The 20,556-nt window shown below is 38.1% G+C and overlaps 1 protein-coding gene and 1 pseudogene across 8 annotated transcripts in view; one reads left to right on the top strand and one right to left on the bottom strand.

The window, feature by feature from the left end:
• The window catches only part of HACL1 (2-hydroxyacyl-CoA lyase 1), a 90,237-nt gene that overhangs the window by 3,299 nt on the left and 66,382 nt on the right, over positions 1-20,556 (top strand). For 7 of the 8 annotated variants that reach the window (XM_074405678.1, XM_074405680.1, XM_074405679.1 and 4 more), the window contains exons 3-9: positions 2,241-2,281; positions 5,890-5,970; positions 8,121-8,193; positions 12,031-12,108; positions 13,383-13,477; positions 15,929-16,041; positions 18,557-18,692. In XM_074405678.1, the coding sequence (XP_074261779.1) occupies positions 2,241-2,281; positions 5,890-5,970; positions 8,121-8,193; positions 12,031-12,108; positions 13,383-13,477; positions 15,929-16,041; positions 18,557-18,692 (617 nt within the window). The remainder of the gene's footprint in view (positions 1-2,240; positions 2,282-5,889; positions 5,971-8,120; positions 8,194-12,030; positions 12,109-13,382; positions 13,478-15,928; positions 16,042-18,556; positions 18,693-20,556) is intronic. The other variant, XM_003924939.4, reaches the window with a different exon arrangement.
• On the bottom strand, positions 7,945-8,085 carry LOC120368371 (U6atac minor spliceosomal RNA; annotated as a pseudogene).

Here is a 20,556-nt window from a genome sequence, read left to right as displayed (position 1 = left end):
AGATGTGGTTGGTTGGACTCGATTGTGTTTGATTAGATCTTTTGCGTAATCAAGACATATTGACCAATTGGCCAGCAAGTAGGCAGATTGGCAGCAAGTTAATTGTTCTTGAGAGCGCACTGTGTATGAGGACTATTCTGAGTGTTTTACACATATGAACTGATTTCATCCTCACAACAATGCTTTGAGTTATTTTCATTTTATAGATGAGGAAACAGATGCAGAGCAACTTCCCAAAATTACACAGTAGAAAGTAGGGAAGCTGGGATTTAAATCAAAAGAGATTGGCTCCAGAATCTGCTCTCTAAGTACTGTGTGCACCGTTCTGCATGTGAATGGAGGTAGTTTAGTACTGAAACAGATTTTTATGGTCGTAAAACTAGTTACCTCTCAACTTTTGACATTTACTGCCAAAGGAATATACTTTTTGTTACATGTTGTTGTATATTGTGCATTTCCTAGCACCATTTCTTTTTTTTTTTTTTGAGACGGAGTTTCGCTCTTGTTGCCCAGGCTGGAGTGCAATGGCGCGATCTCGGCTCACCGCAACCTCCGCCTCCTGGGTTCAGGCAATTCTCCTGCCTCAGCCTCCTGAGTAGCTGGGATTACAGGCACCCGCCACCATGCCCAGCTAATTTTTAGTATTTTTAGTAGAGACGGGGTTTCACCATGTTGACCAGGATGGTCTCGATCTCTTGACCTCGTGATCCACCCGCCTCGGCCTCCCAAAGTGCTGGGATTACAGGCTTGAGCCACCGCGCCCGGCCTCCTAGCACCATTTCTTACCCAGCTATCATAAGTGGGCAGTTCTTCTGGGTGTCTAAATAAGTGTTCTTATTGCAGCAGGTATTTATGTGCCTGCATTTCTTAGAAGTTGTCTTATTATTGTCCTAATGTGAATTTGGCCTTATATGCAAAAGGGAAGAGAGACAGGGCCGAAAGAGAACAGCAACACAGGAAAAAAGCGGACCCTTGGTGCAGCTCCTCAGTGGGAATATGATAATGGAGCCAGTTAAGATTATGATCCATAAACATTCATTTTTTTTTACATTTATGTCTTTAATATGGATTTCTTTAAGACAGTATACTACATTTAAAGCTGAATGAAGGCTAGGAAATACCCAATTTATTGTTATTTCTAAAGAAATGAGAAGAAATACTGATAATGGTGGAGAAAAAATTATGTCCCAGACTAAGAAGAATAATTTGAGAGAGCAATCAGCATTTTTCCAGGTTATCTGTGTGCATTTAATTTAGTGCCCTCTCTCTTCCTGATTGTGAGCTGAAGTAGAATTACAAGGTAAAAGCTATTCATGTGCAGGCCATAAAGGGAATCTCAATAAAATGCCAAGGATTGAAAACGTGAAGTATGTGTAACTTGACCATGCAGAAGTAAAGTGGATCTCAATAACAGATCACAAAAAAAAAAACCAAACCCTCAAATATTTGGAAATTAAGCAACATACTTTTTGGTACTTTGTAAATATTTGAAAAGATTAACAAAATCAATAAACTTCAAGCTAGACTGATCGAAATAAAAGAAAAAACAGATTACCAATAAAAGGAGATACCACTGCAGATCCTAATTAACCAATGGGTTGAAGAAGAAATCACAATGGAAAATAGAAAATATTTTGAGTAGAATGATAATGAAAAGATGCAATCTCAGACTTGTAACCTATAACTAAAGCAGTTCTTGAAGGGAATCATTTTAAATCTATTAGTAAAGAAAATTAAAAGCCAATGTTCTAAATTTGTATTTTAAGAAGCTAGAAAAAGAAAAGTAAATCAAATTCAAAATGACTGAAATAATAAATACAAGAACAGAAATCAGTGAAATGGAAAACAAACCATAGAGAAAACCAACAAAGGCACAAATTTGTTCTTTGAAAAGATGGATAAATTTCATAAACCCCTCATGTTACTGATGAAGAATAAAAGAAACAGATTTCCAATATCACTAATAAAAGAGGACATTCCTGTTGATCCTGCAGATATTTAAGCAATTGTAAGAGGATGTTTTGAATAACATACACATGAACAAATTTCTTGAAAAACTAAAAATTAGATACCTTAATCATTATTTGAAATTTATGTGTAGAACATTTATTACTAAATTGGGAAGTGTTTCAATTCTGCCTTTATCTTATGTTCTTGTCTCTTATTTAATAGTAAGTTACTCTCATAAATTTACCGTAAGGATCCCAATATGCTCAAGTCCCACTGTTCTTTCTTTGTAGGCTTGTTATGCTGCCTCCGCGATTGGATATCTGACAGGCAGGTAAACCAAAGTTTCACTTCAATTACTTTAATATTTTGGGGTAGAACCATTATGTCTTTCAGCTGAAAGATGAGTTCATTTGGAAAGATTATAGAAGAATGTATTAAATAATGAAAGATAAAAAACTTTAAAACTCTCTGAGGAGCACATCAAAAGAATAATGATACCAGAAGTGTTTTAGAGTGGAACACATTGCCATTTTCACCGGTGACCAGATAGTGAGTTGATGTGTGATACCTTGTCTTGGATCTCACAACTACCCCAGCACACTTAGTACAAAAATGCTTGGTTTAAAATGTGACTGCTGGGACCTGTTCCATGCATTCTGATTTTTTAGTGTGTATCCATGTTACCTAATTACTACTCCCTTTTTATTATTAAAAATTAATACTTTTTTTTTTTTTGAGATGGAGTCTCACTCTGTCACCCATGCTGGGGTGCAATGGCACAATCTTGGCTCACTGCAGCCTCCACCTTCCGGGTTCAAGCGATTCTCCTGACTCAGCCTCCGAGTAACTGGTATTACAGGCGTGTGTCACCGTGCCCGGCTCATTTTTGTATTTTTAGTATAGATGGGGTTTCACCATCTTGGCCAGGCTGGCCTCAACCTCCTGACCTGGTGATCCACCCACCTCAACCTCCCAAAGTGCTGGGATTACAGGCGTGAGCCACCATGCCTGGCCAATACATTTTAAAAACATACATTTTGGAAAATATAGAAAGCATAAAGAAGAAAATGAAAATCGGCCAGGCGAGGTGGCTCACACCTGTAATTTCTGCACTGTGGGAGGCTGAGGCAGGTGGATCACCTGAGGTGAGAAGTTCAAGACCAGCCTGGCCAACATAGTGAAACCCTGTCTCTACTAAAAATGCAAAAATCAGCCAAATGTAGTGAGCTGAGATTGCATCACTGCACTCCAGCCTGGGTGACAGAGCGAAACTGTGTCTCAAAAAAAAAAAAAAAAAAGAAGAAGAAAATGAAGATCACCTGTGATCTCACAGCTGTTAAGAATTTGTCATTTTCTTCCAATTTTTTCCCCTAGTATGTATTTTTTAAGCAGAATTTGGACTCTCATGGTAATGTGTATCATACTTTTTTCATTTATGTTAGTTTTAATACATGTTTTTATTTCCAAAAATTAAACTAGTAATTGAGTTGCCAAGAAATGAAAACTAATAAGATCTCAAAGTCTAGACCTCACCAGAATAGTTTTTTTTTCTGTAATAAGAAACTTGTGAATTTGGGCCTGAAGAGAATGGGCCATCAAGTAACACTATTGTCACCATTTTCTGCCACTCTATTTACATATGACAGATATTTTAATCTTTTCATTTAGCTTGGAAAGCATTTATAGTCATTAATTAATGTCTTAATGTAAAAAATCCTAGAACGATGATTAAGAGAATGGTTAAAAGTTCATACTTTAAAAAGTTTTGCCGGGCGCAGTGGCTCAAGCCTGTAATCCCAGCGCTTTGGGAGGCTGAGGTGGGTAGATCACGAGGTCAAGAGATCGAGACCATCCTGGTCAACATGGTGAAACCCCGTCTCTACTAAAAATACAAAAAATTAGCTGGGCATGGTGGCGCGTGCCTGTAATCCCAGCTACTCAGGAGGCTGAGGCAGGAGAATTGCCTGAACCCAGGAGGCAGAGGTTGTGGTGAGCCGAGATTGCGCCATTGCACTCCAGCATGGGTAACAAGAGCGAAACTCCGTCTCAAAAAAAAAAAAAAAAAAAGTTTTTGCTATTTGAATGAACTTTTCAAACTGCACTGGCAAGTGTGGTAGCCATGAGCCGTATGTACCTATATATATATCTAAGTTAATTAAAATTAAATAATATTTAAATTATAGTTTTTCAGTTTGTAGTAGCCACATTTCAAGGCTCAGTAACCATGTCAGTAGTGACTACCATATCAGACTGCAAATGCAGAGCATTTCTATTACTATGTAGAGTTCTTGTTGGATAGTACTGTTTTAGAAGTTTAGTTTACTTGGTGATAATTATTTATTTATTTATTTATTTTTTGAAATGGAGTTTCGCTCTTGTTACCCAGGCTGGAGTGCAATGGCGTGATCTCAGCTCACCGCAACCTCCGCCTCCTGGGTTCAGGCAATTCTCCTGCCTCAGCCTCCTGAGTAGCTTGGATTACAGGCATATGCCACCATGCCCAGCTACTTTTTTTGTATTTTTAGTAGAGACGGGGTTTCACCATGTTGACCAGGATGGTCTCGATCTCTTGACCTTGTGATCCACCCGCCTCGGCCTCCCAAAGTGCTGGGATTACAGGCTTGAGCCACTGCACCCGGCCTGATAATTATTTATTTTCAAGTCTGTCTTGAACAGAAAATTTTAAGAAATTATTTTATAAATGTAAAATGGCAAACTGAATTATATTGAGATACCTTTTCCCTGAGTGCTTTAAGCTTGGAAAGTCACACCAAGGGTAAAACATTCAAGTTCAATATTTATTTTTATTTGGAGACAGAGGATCACTCTGTTGCCTCAAGTCTGGAGTGCAATGGTGCCGTCTCTGCTCGCTGCAACCTCTGCCTCCCAGTTTCCAGCAATTCTCATGCCCCAACCTCCCAAATAGCTGGGTCTACAGGTGCACACCACCACACCCAGCTAATTTTTGTATTTTTTATAGAGACAGGGTTTCACCATGTTGCCCAGGCTGGTCTTAAACTCCTGGGCTCGAGCAATCCATCGCCTCAGCCTCTCAGTGTGCTGGGATTACAGATGTCAGCCACCACACCCAGCCTCATGTGCAGTTTTAAAAGATTTTGGGCAGAGCACTGCATTCAGAATTTCCTATCAAAGGTCAGTTGATGCCATATTTATTTGTTAAGAAATGGAAAAAACCTTTTTTCATACAAAAATGTACTCAGCAGTCAAAAATTTGCTTCTGTTGCCATTAACTTGACTTAGGCCAGATGTAGGGTCAAAATAAGTGGTTAGTAATATACGTTGTGAAGGTGATAGGTACCTTATTTCTCGCTAGAAAACCGATATATTCTTTCTTTCTTTGGGCCAGGCATGCTGGCTCATGCTCAAAGAAAGAAAGATAATCCCAGCACTTTGGGAGGCCAAGGCAGGCAGATCTCTTAAGCCCAGGAGTTAGAGACCAGCCTAGGCAACATAGTGAAACCCCATCTCTACCAAGAAAAAAAAAAGAAAAATACAAAAAATTAGCTGGGTGTAGTGGTGCCCACCTGTGGTCCCAGTTACTTGGGAGGCTGTGGTGGGAAGATCACCTGAGCCTGGGAGGTTGATTATATATAGACTGCTTTTTTTTTTTTTTTTTTTTGAGACAGTATCTCACTCTGTTGCCCAGGCTGGAGTCCACAGTGAGCCCTGACTGTGTCACTGGACTCCAGCCTGGGCGACAGAGTGAGATGCTGTCTCAAAAAAAAAAAGTATATACACACACACACACACACACATTTTTTAATTAAAAATATTCTAATAATTGTTTTACTAGTTATAGTAAAGGCCTGTATGTCCTTCCTTTGAAGTCCAGGATTGCCGTGTTTCACACTGAAGTGTTATCAATCAGTTGTTAAATTTGGCTTGATGTTAATAAAATAAATTCTGTTTTGCTTTTAGGCCAGGAGTCTGCCTTGTTGTTTCTGGCCCAGGTCTCATCCATGCCTTGGGTGGTATGGCAAATGCAAACATGAACTGCTGGTAATCATGTTATTATTACTGAAAATATTTTCTTAAAAAGGCTACTGCAGTATTTTACTGAGTAGAGCTAATACTGATCTAGAGTAGAAAGACTTGGAAAAAAAAAACAACCCTGAATTCTTAGAAACTGAAAGCGGAAAGTTAGTTACCAGGGAGGGAATGAGGAGGAGGAGGAGAATAGGGAGATAAAGGCCAAAGGGTACTAAGTTTCAGTCAAGCAGGATAAAGCCCAGAGATCTAATGTGCAACAAGAAAGCTATAGTTAATAATATTGTGTATTATAAATTTGCTAAGAGAAAAAAGTAACATGAATATGTTAATTTGCTTGACTATAGTAATCATTTTACTATGTGTATGTCAAAACATCATATGGTATACCTTAAATATATATATAAAAAAAGAGTATTAGAAAGACAATTCAGAGCACCACTAATTTATTTCCTTAGAGATAAATACTTTTTTTTTTTTTTTTTTTTGAGAAAGAGTCTCACCCTGTCACCCAGGCTGGAGTGCAGTGTTGAGATCTTGGCTCACCACAATCTCTGCCTCCTGTGTTCAAGTGATTCTCCTGCCTCAGACTCCTGAGTAGCTGGGATTATAGGTGCCCGCCACCATGCCTGGCTAATTTTTGTGTTTTTAGTAGAGACGAGGTTTCACCATGTTGGTCAGGCTGGTCTCAAACTCCTGACCTCAGGATATCCACCTGCTGTTGCCTCTCAAAGTGCTGGGATTACATGCATGAGTTGCCGCTCCCAGTTGAGATAAATACTTTAAACATTTTTGAGTTTCCTAAAATTGTGTGTGTGTGTGTGTGTGTGTGTGTGTGTGTGTGTGTGAATGTGTATGTAGTTCTATTTACTTTAAGTGAAGAATTTTTTTTCTAAAGATTGTAAAAATGTGGCCAATTTTTCACCTTGTTTTGCATAGATAGGAAGATATTTGAAATTCTTGCATTCATTGAGTTTGCTTTATATATAGACTACTTAGTACGTATTCTCTGATCTTGCCCTTAACTCTGTCTCTGGCACTTTACCAATGAGATCGGGTTAAAGAGGGTTAGGTTCTAGTCAATTTGAAACATGGGAGGCTGAGGCACGAGAATCGCTTGAACCCAGGAGGCAGAGGTTGCAGTGAGTCGAGATCGCGCCGCTGCACTCTAGCCTGGTGACAGAGCAAGACTCCGTCTCAAAAAAGCCCAAAATCTTTCTAGTGGAAAGGACATTGTTTTCTTTTTTGCCCTGTGTTTCTTGTAGTTTCTTCTGTACTTTGCTTTGGTTTTTCTCTTCTTAATTTACCTCAGGGTCTTACATTTTTTAAGTACCTTAAGGTTTGCCATATCCTTTTTTTCCCCAAATTCTTCAAATTCTTGAAGGATAAGAATTTCATTGCTGAGGAATGTCACTCATTTTGCCATTTCCAAATAGATTCACTTAAGAGAATGTAAATTTTTTCTTCTGCTTGTCCCAAGAATAATAAGAAAGGTGTAAAAATTTATTTTATGTCAATATAGCTGTAAATTAAGCATCAGCATCCAGAAGGGGAAGGGGAAAAAGGGAAGGAAAACGTTTGCTATACATTTTGTCTTTTTCTGATATTGAGGAAAGGTTCTCTTATATCAGGTTGCTTCCTACATATTTTTTAATCTACTTTTTTTTTTTTTTTTTTTTTTTAATTTGAGACAGAGTCTTGCTCTGTTGCCTAGGCTGGAATTGAGTGGCACAATCTTGGCTCACTGCAACCTCTGCCTCCCAGGTTCAAGCAGTTCTTACACCTCAGCCTCCCGAGTAGCTGGCGTTACAGGTGCCTGCTACCATGCTGGATACTTTTGAATTTTTTATAGAGATGGGGTGTCACCATGTTGGACAGGCTGGTCTTGAACTGCTGACCTCAAGTGATCCACCCTCCTTGGCCTCCCAAAGTGCTGGGATTACAGGTGTGAGCCACCTTGCTCAGCCTTAATCTACAGTTTCTAAGAGAAAAATGTAATATTCTCTCTCTTTAACATTTGTTGAATATTTGTTATGAATTGGGATACTCTAGTATTTTATGATGATCTCATTTGTAATTATCTTTTTGTCAAGGGGAGTGCTAACCTTCTCTCCTTTCATACAACACTGTAATTATCTTTTTAAAATAAATGACTTTTTCAGGCCCTTGCTTGTGATTGGTGGTTCCTCTGAAAGAAATCAGGAAACAATGGGAGCTTTCCAGGAGTTTCCTCAGGTATCCAACTTTCAGATTTTATTATTTTTTTTATTTTTAATTTTTAAAACAGGGTGTTGCTTTGTTGCCCTATTGTGGATATCAGGAGAGTGGAGAGACCAATGGGTGAAACAGGAGGATTTTGTTTAGGTGCACGGGCTCAGAGGATTTGTATCTGCAAACTGAGCAAAGGACAAAGAAAATGGGGTAACTTTACACATTTAGGATGATGCAGCAGTAAACAGGTTTACAGAAGTCAGAACAAAGAACAGTTAATTAATTTGTAACATGTCTTGTGGTGTACTTTACAATTGAAAAGTAACATCTTTCTGCAGTTTTTATCTGCTCTGTGACCTTGCAGCTGGTTAGCAAGAAAAACAGGAATTTCTAGATGCCTGGGAACTTTGCTAAGAATGTGGGGAAAATAGATAAAGGTTAAATGGTTTGCAGGAAGTCAGTTTTTTTTTTTGTTTTTTGTTTTTTTTTGAGACGGAGTTTCGCTCTTGTTACCCAGGCTGGAGTGCAATGGCGCGATCTCAGCTCACCGCAACCTCCGCCTCCTGGGTTCAGGCAATTCTCCTGCCTCAGCCTCCTGAGTAGCTGGGATTACAGGCACGCACCACCATGCACAGCTAATTTTTCGTATTTTTAGTAGAGACGGGGTTTCACCATGTTGACCAGGATGGTCTCGATCTCTTGACCTCCCGATCCACCCGCCTCGGCCTCCCAAAGTGCTGGGATTACAAGCTTGAGCCACCGCGCCCGGCCAGAAGTCAGTTTAACATTTCTGCTTAAGCAGAGCTCAGGAGGAGATAGTATATTAAACAATGCACGACAAACTTTATTATATAGAAACTACAAATTATAAGGCTTTGTTTTACTATTACTGCTATTATTTAATTTCCTTCTTCAGCTCAGGCTGGAGTACAGTGGTGGTGTGATCTCAGTTCACTGCAGCCTTGACCTCCTGACCTAAAGCAATCCTCCCACCTCAGCCTCCGAAGCAGCTGGGACTACAGGTTCACACCACCACACCTGACTAATTTTTTAATTTTTTGTAGAGATGATATTTCACCATGTTGCCCAGGCTAGTCTTGAACTCCTGAGCTCAAGCAATCTCCCTGCCTTAGCTTACCAAAGTGCTGGGATTACAGATGTGAACCACCAGGCCTGGCCTGCAACTTTTAAGATTTTAGTAACACAATACATACACACCATTAAGAGTTAGGGAGAAGATATAAAAAAGCCTCCTGTTTGCAAAATAATATAAATCAATTAGAAGTAACTGAAGTAATTTAAAAGTAATCATCTTGAGCTACTAAAAGACAACCTAAGGGTGGATGTTAAGCGTGAGCTTAGGCCCTGCTTAGAAACAAGCTTTCAAGAAATACACCTTTGTGACAGCATGTTAAGCTCTGAAAATAGGCTGTTAAAAGAGTCAAGAAGGTAGAGAAATAAAAATGATTTTGGACTATACCTCTCAGACTTTGGGGAATAAACACTTGAGAGGAAAAATCTTATTCAAAATGATTATCAGTAGACTCTAGACAAGTATATTTTTATTTTAGAAGGAGGAAGAAAAACATTTCAAAATTAAAAGAAACTTGAAAGAATGTGTCAACAAAATGCTATAGCTTTAGGAATAAAGCTGAGCACGGTGGTTCATACTTGTATTCTTAGTTACTCAGGAGACTCAGGTGGGAGGATTGCTGGAGCCCAGGTGTTTGAGACCAGATTGTGCAACGTATTCAAATCTTTGTCTGTCTGTCTGTCTGTCTCTCTCTCTCTCTCTCTTTTGAGGCAGGTTATGGCTGTGTTGCCCAGTCTGGAGTGTAGTGCCTGATCTTGGCTCACTGCAACCTTTACCTCCTGGGCTTAAGCCATTCTCCCACCTCAGCCTCCCAAGTAGCTGGGACTGTAGGCACATGCCACTAAGACCAGATAATTTTTGTATTTTTTGTAGATACAGGGTTTTGCCATCTTGCCCAGGCTGGTCTTGAACCTCCTGACCTCAAGTAATCCGCCCACCTCAGACTCCAGAAGTGCTGGGATTATAGGCATGAGCCATTGCACCCATCCAAGAGACCGGGTCTTAACAAAAAAAAAAAAAAAAAAAAAAATGGAAGAGTTGTAGGAAACAAAGTGAATGATTGACACTTAAGGTATAAATATATTTGAGCATTTACAGGACAAAGTTAAAATCATTAGACAGCCAGGTGAAGTGGCTCACTCCTGTAATTACAGCACTTTGGGAGACCAAGGTGGGTGGATCACCTGAGGTCAGGAGTTCGAGACCAGCCTGCCAACATGGTGAAACCCTGTCTCTACTAAAAAATATAAAAATTAGCCAGGCTTAGTGATGGTCACCTGTAATTCCAGCTACTTGGGAGGCTGAGGCAGGAGGATCGATTAAACCCAGGAGGCAGAGGTTGCAGTGAGCTGAGATCGTACCACTGCTCTCCAGCCTGAGCAACAAGAGCAAAACTCCGTCTCAAAAATCAATACATAAGTAAAATCATTAGACAAAGTCTGTTTGTAAATCAGAAGTCATTGTTGAGAACTTCAGAAGTAAAATTTTATATATGATAAACTAATATAAAATACTGAACTCTAGTATAGGTTAATGCAAAAGTATATTTTTATGCTCTTAGAAGGGAATTAAGTTTTACTTAGTTAATGGTAGACAATAACAGTTATTTAAAAGATGCTGATGTGTTTGAAAAATAAGTAGAGTGGATAAGTTAATTAAAAGGAAATCTAAAGTTACTGCAAAAACTGTATAGGTGAAAAATAAAACAGGATAAATGTCCACTACATTTTTTTTTTCCTGAAATGGAAAATAATAGTTTATTAGATCAAATTTAAAAACAAAGGAGAGGCTGGGTGTGGTGGTTCATGCCTGTAATCCCAGCACTTTGGGAGGCCGAGGTGGGCAGATTGCTTGAGGTCAGGAGTTTGAGACCAGCCGGGTGAAACCCGGTCTCTACTAAAAATGCAAAAATTAGCTGGGCATCGTGGTTGGCGCCTGTAATCCCAGCTACTCGGGAAGCTGAGGTAGGAGAACTGCTTAAACCTGGGAGGCAGAGGTTGCAGTAAGCCAAGATTGTGCCACCACACTCCAGCCTGGGTGACAGAGCAAGACCCTGTCTCAAAAAGAAAAAAAAAATTAAATAAATAAATAAATGGGAAGAAAATCCAAATATCTGTTTCTTGTGGAAGTCCTTAAAACTAAAGGACATGAACATAGACTGAAAATCGGGGGCAGGGGGTGATCTTAATTCTGTCATGCCTGTGGGACTATCAGTTTTTCACAGATTTCATACTAAAACATATAAAGAGAAACAGTTTCTATATAATGCTTCAAGATAAACAGTAAAAAATTATCACTAATGAATTCATACATTCTAAATAGCATAGCAAGAAAGTGTATAAAAGGAATACTGACAGAAATATAAGTTATTGTAACAAAATATAACAGATGAAGTTGCATATTATCTGTGAAACTGCTGGTTTAAATTTTTTGTAGATTTTGTTAACTTCCTTTCCCATTTATCGTCTGACCAGCAGTTTATAGAAATGCCTGTTTTCCTGGGTTGTGTTAGATGGTCGGTATTATCAAACTTTTGTATCTTTGCCAGTCTGAGAAATGAAAATTATATCTTGTTTTAATATGCTTCCTGAATCATACCAAGGCAAAACTTTGTGCTTTGAATAGGCTTTTGAGGGACAGTCTAGGTAGTACATTTTCTCCATCTTGCCTCTAAACATAAAGAAAGTAATGACTTAACATTTTGTCTTCTTTCAGGAGATTAATATAATTGTGAGCTGAATTTTAAGTGATTTTCATTTTTCATGTAGGTTGAAGCTTGTAGATTATACACCAAGTTCTCTGCCCGTCCAAGCAGCATAGAAGCTATTCCTTTTGTTATTGAAAAGGTACAGTATTTAAGGGTGAGCTTAGGCCCTGCTTAGAAACAAGCTTTCAAGAAATACACCTTTGTGACAAGATTGTGACTCCCATACTCAGGAGGCTCTGGAATGAGAATTGCTCCAGAGTAGCTGGTTTTTCTCAGTTGCTCATACTTACGTTAGTTTTATTCTCAAAAGAATGAGTGACAGTTAGGAATATACTCAGGCAGTTAAAAATGGCATTGTTAAAAATATTTACATTTTAATGTTCACTGTCATTACATTTAATTATAGAGAGGTAAAATAAGTTATTTTTGGAAAAAGTTTCTCTTGTGCTTTAGTTTTTAAAATTATCTTTTTGATTATACAAAAGTAAAGAGAAAGGTATAATGAACCCCTGAATACCTTTTCTCTTGTGCTTTTGCAAAAGATTATTTTTGAAAATTGGGACTAAACGAAAACCATGTAAGATCCTCTGTTAGTTAATTAAGCAGCATACAGGTTGATTATTCCTTGTCTGAAATGCTTTTCAGAGAGTTTCTGACTGCAGATTTTTTCAGATTTTAGAATATTTGCATATATATAATGAGACATCTTGGGAATGGGACCCAAGTCTAAATATGAAATTCATTTATGTTTCATAAGTTTCTTATATACATAGTCTGATGGTAGCTTTGTTTTTCCTTTGGGGACACTGAATAAACTGTTTATACACCTGCATTTTGACTGTGAGCTGTCACATGAGATCAGATGTGGAGTTTTCCGCTTGTATCATCATGTTGGCACACACCAAGTTTCACATTTTGGAGGATTTTGGATTTTTGGATTGTAGATACTTAGCCTGTATTATAAATTATAATCAGGATTTATACATGAAATTACATTTGAGCTGTTTCAAAACCGGGAGTTACAGAAACCATTTTATACATGTAACCACATCACAGTTTCTGTAAATACTGCCAGATTATTAAGATTAGGAAGCAGGTGAAAGTACATAGTACAGTGCAAAAACTTGGCATGCAGAGCCTCGTGAATAATTTCCAAAACCGAAGTGTAATAGAAGGTGAATTTTAAAGCCCTAAATGAATACTTTGTTATCTCTCCTCCCTTTAAAACACAAAAATCTTTAAAAATGTAGTCAATAGAGCACATTTCAATTTTGATTGTAATTATTTTTTCTTTACCTAAGGATGTCCAGAAAAATGAAAATAGTGTTATTTTAGAGTTTTAAATTGTCTTTGAGTGGAATATGATAAGACTGAGATTTTACAAATCTTTTCTTCTACTTGTAATAAATGTAGGCAGTGAGAACCAGTATCTATGGTCGTCCAGGTGCTTGCTATGTTGACATACCAGCAGATTTTGTGAACCTCCAGGTGAATGTGAATTCTATAAAGTGAGTAATAGTTATACTGGGATTCTTTCTTCAATATACATGTATTATTATAATGCCTACCTTTTTAAAAGAATTTACCCAGCAGTTTATAAGTTAATTTCCATTTGTCTTAACTTGGTGATTTAGTAATTAAACTGAATCCTAGCCAAAGGGCTTAATTCTCTCAATTAAAATGATATTAGTGGTCAGGCGCAGTGGCTCACGCCTGTAATCCTAGCACTTTGGGAGGCTGAAGCGGGCGGGTTACCTGAGGTCAGGAGTTCGAGAGCAGTCTGGCCAATGTGGTGAAACTCCGTTTCTACTAAAAATGCAAAAATTAGCTGGGTGTAGTGGCAGGCACCTTTAGCTACTTGGGAGGCTTCTGTAGGAGAATTGCTTGAATCCAGGAGGTGGAGGTTACAGTGAGCTGAGATCGCGCCACTGCACTCCAGCCTGGGCGACAGAGCGAGACTCCCTCTCGAAAAAAAGAAAAAGATATTTATTAGTAGTTATTTCTGGATTTAATTACTAAACAAAATACTTGGAACTTCCTGAGCTCTTCATTGAAATTATTCCTTCAGTAACCATAAATATACATCCCTTCTTAATGTAGTATGGGTCCTTGAGAATCTTTATAATGTAAGCCAAGAGCTTGGGTGATTATTGAAAATTATTAGGACTCAAGAAAAAAAGTATCTAGCTGTCTCTCTCTATGGTTAACAAATATTCCAAACAGTGATTTCTATGATTTCTCGTATTTTTAAAATAAACACTATGTGAAAAGAAGTACAAAAAACCATTTTTCAGTGATATCTAAGTCTTCCCCTGATAAGGATAGCTACTTGGGTTAAAGCATCATGGGTACCGTTTTGTGCATTTCTGCTGTTGTGGACCAAATGGTTCTGTAGCGACTGCAGACACACCGTGTATCTTACTGTATACTTTGTATACCAAGTGCCATTGTGGACCAAATGGTTCTCTAGCGACTACAGACACACAGTGGGTCTTACTGTATACTCTGTGTACCAAGTGCCATTGTGGACCAAATGGTTCTCTAGCGACTACAGACACACAGTGGGTCTTACTGTGTACTCTGTGTACCAAGTGCCATCGTGGACCAAATGGTTCTCTAGTGACTACAGACAGACAGTGGGTCTTACTGTATACTCTGTGTACCAAGGAGTGATTTTTATTTGGGAGAGTCAGATAAAAAGGACATCTGTTTATTCTACGTAATACCTGAACATGATAATAAAAATAATACTAAGGGGAGAAGGGCTAGTGTCAGGTAAGTTAATTCTATAAGCCTTTTAAATTTTATAAAAATTGTTCTTTTTTATTATATGTCTAAATATTTTGATTATATGTCTAATTTTTTTACAGTATAATTTATATTAATTAGAATAAATGAAATATCATATAACTTGGTGTCCAGAAATACTTAACTGTGACAGTTTTAATGTTTCTTTTACTAATGCATATTGTGATACTAAAATATTAACACCCAGTGAGTGGAATGTAGTGAGGCCGTGCACGGTAGCTCACACCTGTAATCCCAGCACTTTGGGAGGCTTAGGTGGGTGGATCACCTGACGTCAGGAGTTTGAGAACTGCCTGGCCAACATGGCGAAAACCTGTCTCTAGTACTAAAAATGCAAAAATCAGCCAGGTGTGGTGGCATGTTCCTGTAGTCCCATCTACTCAGGAGGCTGAGGCAGGAGAATTGCTTGAACTGGAGAAGTGGAGGTTGCATTGAGCCAAGATTGCACCACTGCACTCCAGCCTGGGTGACAGAGTGAGACTCTTGTCTCCAAAAAAAAGAGAAAAGAAATGTGGTAAGATATTTAAAAGCATGGACTTTGGAGACAGAATGACTGGTTCAATCCAGTCTCTGCCACATGTCATCTGGAGACCTTGGACAAGTTACTTTCTCTTTTTTTTCCTCAGTGGTGAAATGGAAATGATGCTAATACCTGACCTCACTGTTTTGATAATTAAGTGAGAATAAATGGCACATAGCAAATACTAGATTTTAGTATGTTTTTACTGTTACAACAGCTACTACTGCTACTACAGCACAAAGCCATTAACTCAGATTTTCTGTCAATGAATTGGCCATTTTACTGGCTATTATATGATATTGGAGAATAACTGTTAATTTACTAGATGTGATAATGATGTGATGGTTGAATATAGGAGAAGGTCCTTATTCACAGCCACATGGAGAAATTTTTAAGGGTGAAGTGTCTTGATGCCTATTATTTGCTTTAAAATAGTTCAGGAAACATAAACGCATGTTTGTGTATATATATATGAAACAAATGTGGTAAAATGAGATTAAGTTGTTACATCTACATGGGGGCCTCTGGGAACTTACTGTGCTATTTTTCCTACTTTCTATATATTTGAGATGTCCACAATAAAAAGATTAGAGTTGGCCTCTTTTAATTAACAGGGCTCTTTTTTTCCCAGGTATGCAGAGTGCTGCATGTCACCTCCTATCAGCATGGCAGAAACCTCTGCTGTACGAATGGCAGCTTCTGTTATTAGGAACGCCAAACAGCCCCTTCTTATCATCGGAAAAGGTAGCATGAATAGAACTCTTAAGTCTTGCTAGGCTTTTGAAAGTGCTGATTCTTTTCATAAATTTTAATTGCTTATTAACGTCTGTTCTAATGTGTGAAATTGGAATAAGAATGCTCTTCATCCATTTTGCATTATTCGTTTTGAAATTATAGAATTATTCTTTAATGCCCAGAGATTGCATGCTTTTAAGGAAATACCACCTATTTAATTTCTTTGGTCTTATGAGTAAAATGCATTGATTCTATTATAAAACATTTTGAAAAATCAAGAAAAGTAGAAGTTCCTTCATCTGAGGTAACCATTTTTAACATGCAGTACTTTTCTATTCCTTTTTACACGTATATCATGTACTGTGCTCATACTAGACAGTTTCATATTCTACCTTATTCACTTAAGATTATAATGTTTTTCATCTTAAAAGCATTTCTAAAATATAATTTTTAATGTCTCTTCATATGTACATGAACACTTTCTTTCCTGGCAAACATTTACATCTTTGCCATTTACTGTTTGTTTGTTTAGAGTAGCTGTAGCAAACATGTTTGTGCCTAAAACTTTTTCTGTATTTAGGATTTAAGATTCGTAGAAAGAAAAGTTAGAGGATATGAATATATTTAAGGCTTTTGGTACACATATTGTCATATTGCTTTCTCCGGAGGTAATGAACCAACCAATTTATACTCCTGTCAGCAATTTATTACGTTATAGTATTCATTTCGTCTTCTAGAACTGAAGCTGCTGGGATCATCTATGACCATGCTAATCAATTATGAACTGCTTAGGAACTAAGTATGTAGAAACCAAAAAAGTTTGGTAGTGGATGACAAAAAAATTGAGGTCAGAACTAAGTTGAATGTGTTATATGATGTATTAGCTCTGTGACTTTGGCAAACAACTGCTTTGAGTTTCAAATTACCTCACTTGTAAAACACGGATATTAACTGCCTCAACAGGATATAATTAAATAGCAAAACATGTGGAAAGCACTCAGTGGATGCCAATTTTTATTCTTCTTTTAACAAACATTTGATGAGTGCTTATGATAAGGCAGGGATTATACAGAACGTGAGGGATACAAAGAAATAGTGGTTCCTACCTATCGGGGAGGGAAGATAGACCTGGTAACAAATAAGTGTAATATACTCTTGGGTGGTGTTTACAGAGAGAGTAAGGCAGGTTTTCAAGGAAAGTAGCAATAGTTTGCTTGTGTAGGTGGTATGGAAGGACTATCCAGAAGAGATGGCACAACAGCTATATCTTGAAAAAGCAGACAGTGGTTCCCAAATGGACAGATACCAAAGACAAAGCAGGAAGAGAGAACTGAGTGTACAGAGACATTGATACAGGAAGGAGAATACAAGAAAACTTTCTGGATGAAAAAAAAGGAACTATTTTTCATTATGCGTGTGTTAGAAGGGATTTTAAGGTAGTTTTGTAGCGTGGAACATTATATTGAATCTGCAAGTGCATGATACTGTTTACTAGGATTCAGAATTATAAATACAGAATATGGAATAATATACTGGCCTTGAAAAAGTGTAAAATAGCAAAAAATACAGTGGTCTTGATGACATTAGAAATGGAATATTTGAAGAATAAGATATTTTTAGTCTCATCAAGGGAATAGGGCATATGTTATTCCCAGGCACACAACTGTGAAAACAAATGATAATGTATCCCCCTGGGGTTAGCACTGTTACAATCACAGAATTATAGAGCCTGTAGAGAGATCTGCAGATCTTTGGAAACTTAATGTACCTTAGGATTTCCATGCCTAGAGTAGGAGACCTTGTGTAGAACAGGAGGTTGGCTGGAGATGAGGACCAACATGTGAGGGTAGAGAGAGCCTTTCTCCTTCAGGACAACATTCTTCCCTGGCCACGTGGCCTCCCGGTAAAGATAGTGTGTCCAGGAAATTGTAGATAGTAGCTCAGTAGGACGATAGCATAGAATGGGTAAGTGACACTAGCAAGAGCTGTGAGATGGGACTTTTGTTTTGGGATAGACATCTTTCAGAATAATTAGGAGTTATTGGTGGGAAATTAGAACTCTTACTTTGTTAAGCATTTTAAAATGCCAGCGATAAAAACTATAGTCACAATTTGTTTTGAGTTTAAGCCCAGGTTTGGGCAGAAGAAGAGTACTTAAGATCTATTTCTTAGGAGGTAAAGGAAGGAGGATTGCTTGACACCATGAGTTCAAGACCAGCAGACCAGCCTGGGCAATATAGGAAGACCTCATCCCTACAGAAAATTTTAGAAGTAGCCGAGTGTGGTGGTGGTGTGTGCCTATAGTCCCAGCAACTTGGGAAGCTAAGGAGGGAGGATTGCTTGAGCCAGGGAGGCGGAGGTTACAGTGAGCCAAAATTGTGCCACTGCACTCCAGCCTGGGTGATAGAGTGTGTCCCTGTCTCAAAAAAATAAATAAATAAAAAGCAATTTCACATGAACTGTTTTAAGGGTCACAGTGCCTATAGCTTAACTGAATTGTCCAATATATTCACATTTCTTTTAGGTGCTGCCTATGCTCATGCAGAAGAGAATATCAAGAAATTGGTGGAGCAATATAAACTGCCATTTTTGCCCACCCCTATGGGGAAGGGGGTTGTCCCTGACAACCATCCAAACTGTGTAGGTGCAGCCAGATCCAGGTATGTGACATTCCAGATTTTCAATACAATGGCTTGGTAGACTGTAGGCTAATTTAAATTATTTTGTGATCTTAATCTAGGATGGAGTTCTGAAAGAATAATGGAATTTTAAGCATATGTTTATTTTTGGACTATCTTCTGGCTTTCATGGTTTCATATCAGAAATCTGCAGTCATTCAAATTATTGTTCCCCTGTATGTAATGTGTTGTTTTTCTGTGGTTGCTCCCAAGAATTTCCTTTATCTTTCGTTTCCAGCAGTTTAATTATGATGTGTCTGGAGATGGTTTATTTTAGTTTAGCCCGTTTGGGATTCTCAAATCTTGAATCTAAAAATTTACGTCTTTCTCTAAATTTGGAAAGTTTCACCATTCTTTCTTCAAATTTTTTTTTGTACATCAGCCTTTATCCTTGTTGATACTGTTTGACATGTTCCTGAGTATCTGTTCATTTCTTTTTAATCCTTTTATTTTATATTTTATTTCTCTGCTGAGATTCTCTATTTTTACATTGCTTTCAAGAATATTTTTTTATGCTTCATGATGGAGTATAGTTATCATAGTTTCCGCAGTCTTTGTTTATTAATTCCAACATCTGAATCATCTCAGATTGGCATCTATTCATCATCTTTTCTTTTGAGAGTTGGTCACATTTTTCTGGCTCTTTTTGTACTGAGTAATTTTGGATTGTTTCCTGGAATTTTGAATATTATATTTTGAGATTCTGGGCCGTATTAAAATCCTCTGTAGAACGTTGATTTTTGTTGGTTTCTCCTAGCAGAAAATCAACATGATTACCTTAGCTTCAGACTACAAATTGAAGTGTGAACTTACCATAAGTAAGTAGTTTCAGGGTCAGTTCAGTTTCAGAGCCTTTGCTGTGCTATTTTGGGGCTGTCGGCACATGCCTAGCCCGGGGGTGAGCCCCAGACATGTGCTGGTTTATATCCAGAATCAGGGATTTATTTTCTCTCCTCTGTAGTCTCCCCACCCCCAACTCTCCCATTCCCAGGTGCCCCTTTTCCTGGCTCTTGCTGTTCCAATATAGTATCATAACTAAAGCTGCCCTCTGGACAAGCTGCAGAGGAAAAAAATAATGGGGATTGTCCCCATACTCTTCAGACTGCAGGGACTCCTTTTCCCAATTCCTCTTGCCTGAAAGATGACATTTCTCTTGGAATTTTAGCTGCTTGGGCGCCACCACAATGAAGCTCTATGTAGTAGGGCTGCCCTCAGAACAGAACTGGGAGAGAAAGAAAAAAGAAAAAAAATCCGACAATTTCCCCCTATACTCCCCAGCTTGCAGGGGTCCTTTCCCTGATCCTTTGGCCAAAAAAACAGTTTCTCTCCAAGTTTTGGTTGCTTGCTGTTCTGCAACTAGGACTGCCTTCGAGTCAAAGCTAGGAGAAAAAAACATGGGGGAGAAATATCTTGGAAACTCCCCCTCTGTGTGGGTTGCTTCTTCCAACGTATCCAATCTTGGCTGGCATTGGAAGCTTCCTCTTTTTAGATTTTTAAGACATGCTTTTTGATGTACTATACCTTTTTTCTTTTTCATTTCTTGAAATTTCTTTATTATGAAATATTCTAACTATACACACAGGAAGAAAGAATAATGTAATGAACACTTACATAACCACCACTCAACTTTATCACTGTCAACATAAAAAGTAGACAGATGAATCTCTAAGTAAAAAAAGGTTTCATTTTGGAATAATACATAAGAAGTAGGATTATATCAGTTACCAACATTATTTTATTTTGCTTTGGGGTTTTTTTTTTTTTTGGAGACAAGGTCTTGCTCTGTTGCCCAGGTAGGAGTGCAGTGGCACAATCACAACTGTTTGCAACCTCTCCCTACTGGGCT

This window comes from Saimiri boliviensis, chromosome 9 (assembly GCF_048565385.1).
Source record: "Saimiri boliviensis isolate mSaiBol1 chromosome 9, mSaiBol1.pri, whole genome shotgun sequence".
In the NCBI taxonomy this organism is placed as follows: Eukaryota; Metazoa; Chordata; class Mammalia; order Primates; family Cebidae; genus Saimiri; species Saimiri boliviensis.
The sequence above is the reverse complement of the archived record's forward strand: the minus strand, read 5'-3'. Positions and strand labels throughout refer to the sequence as shown.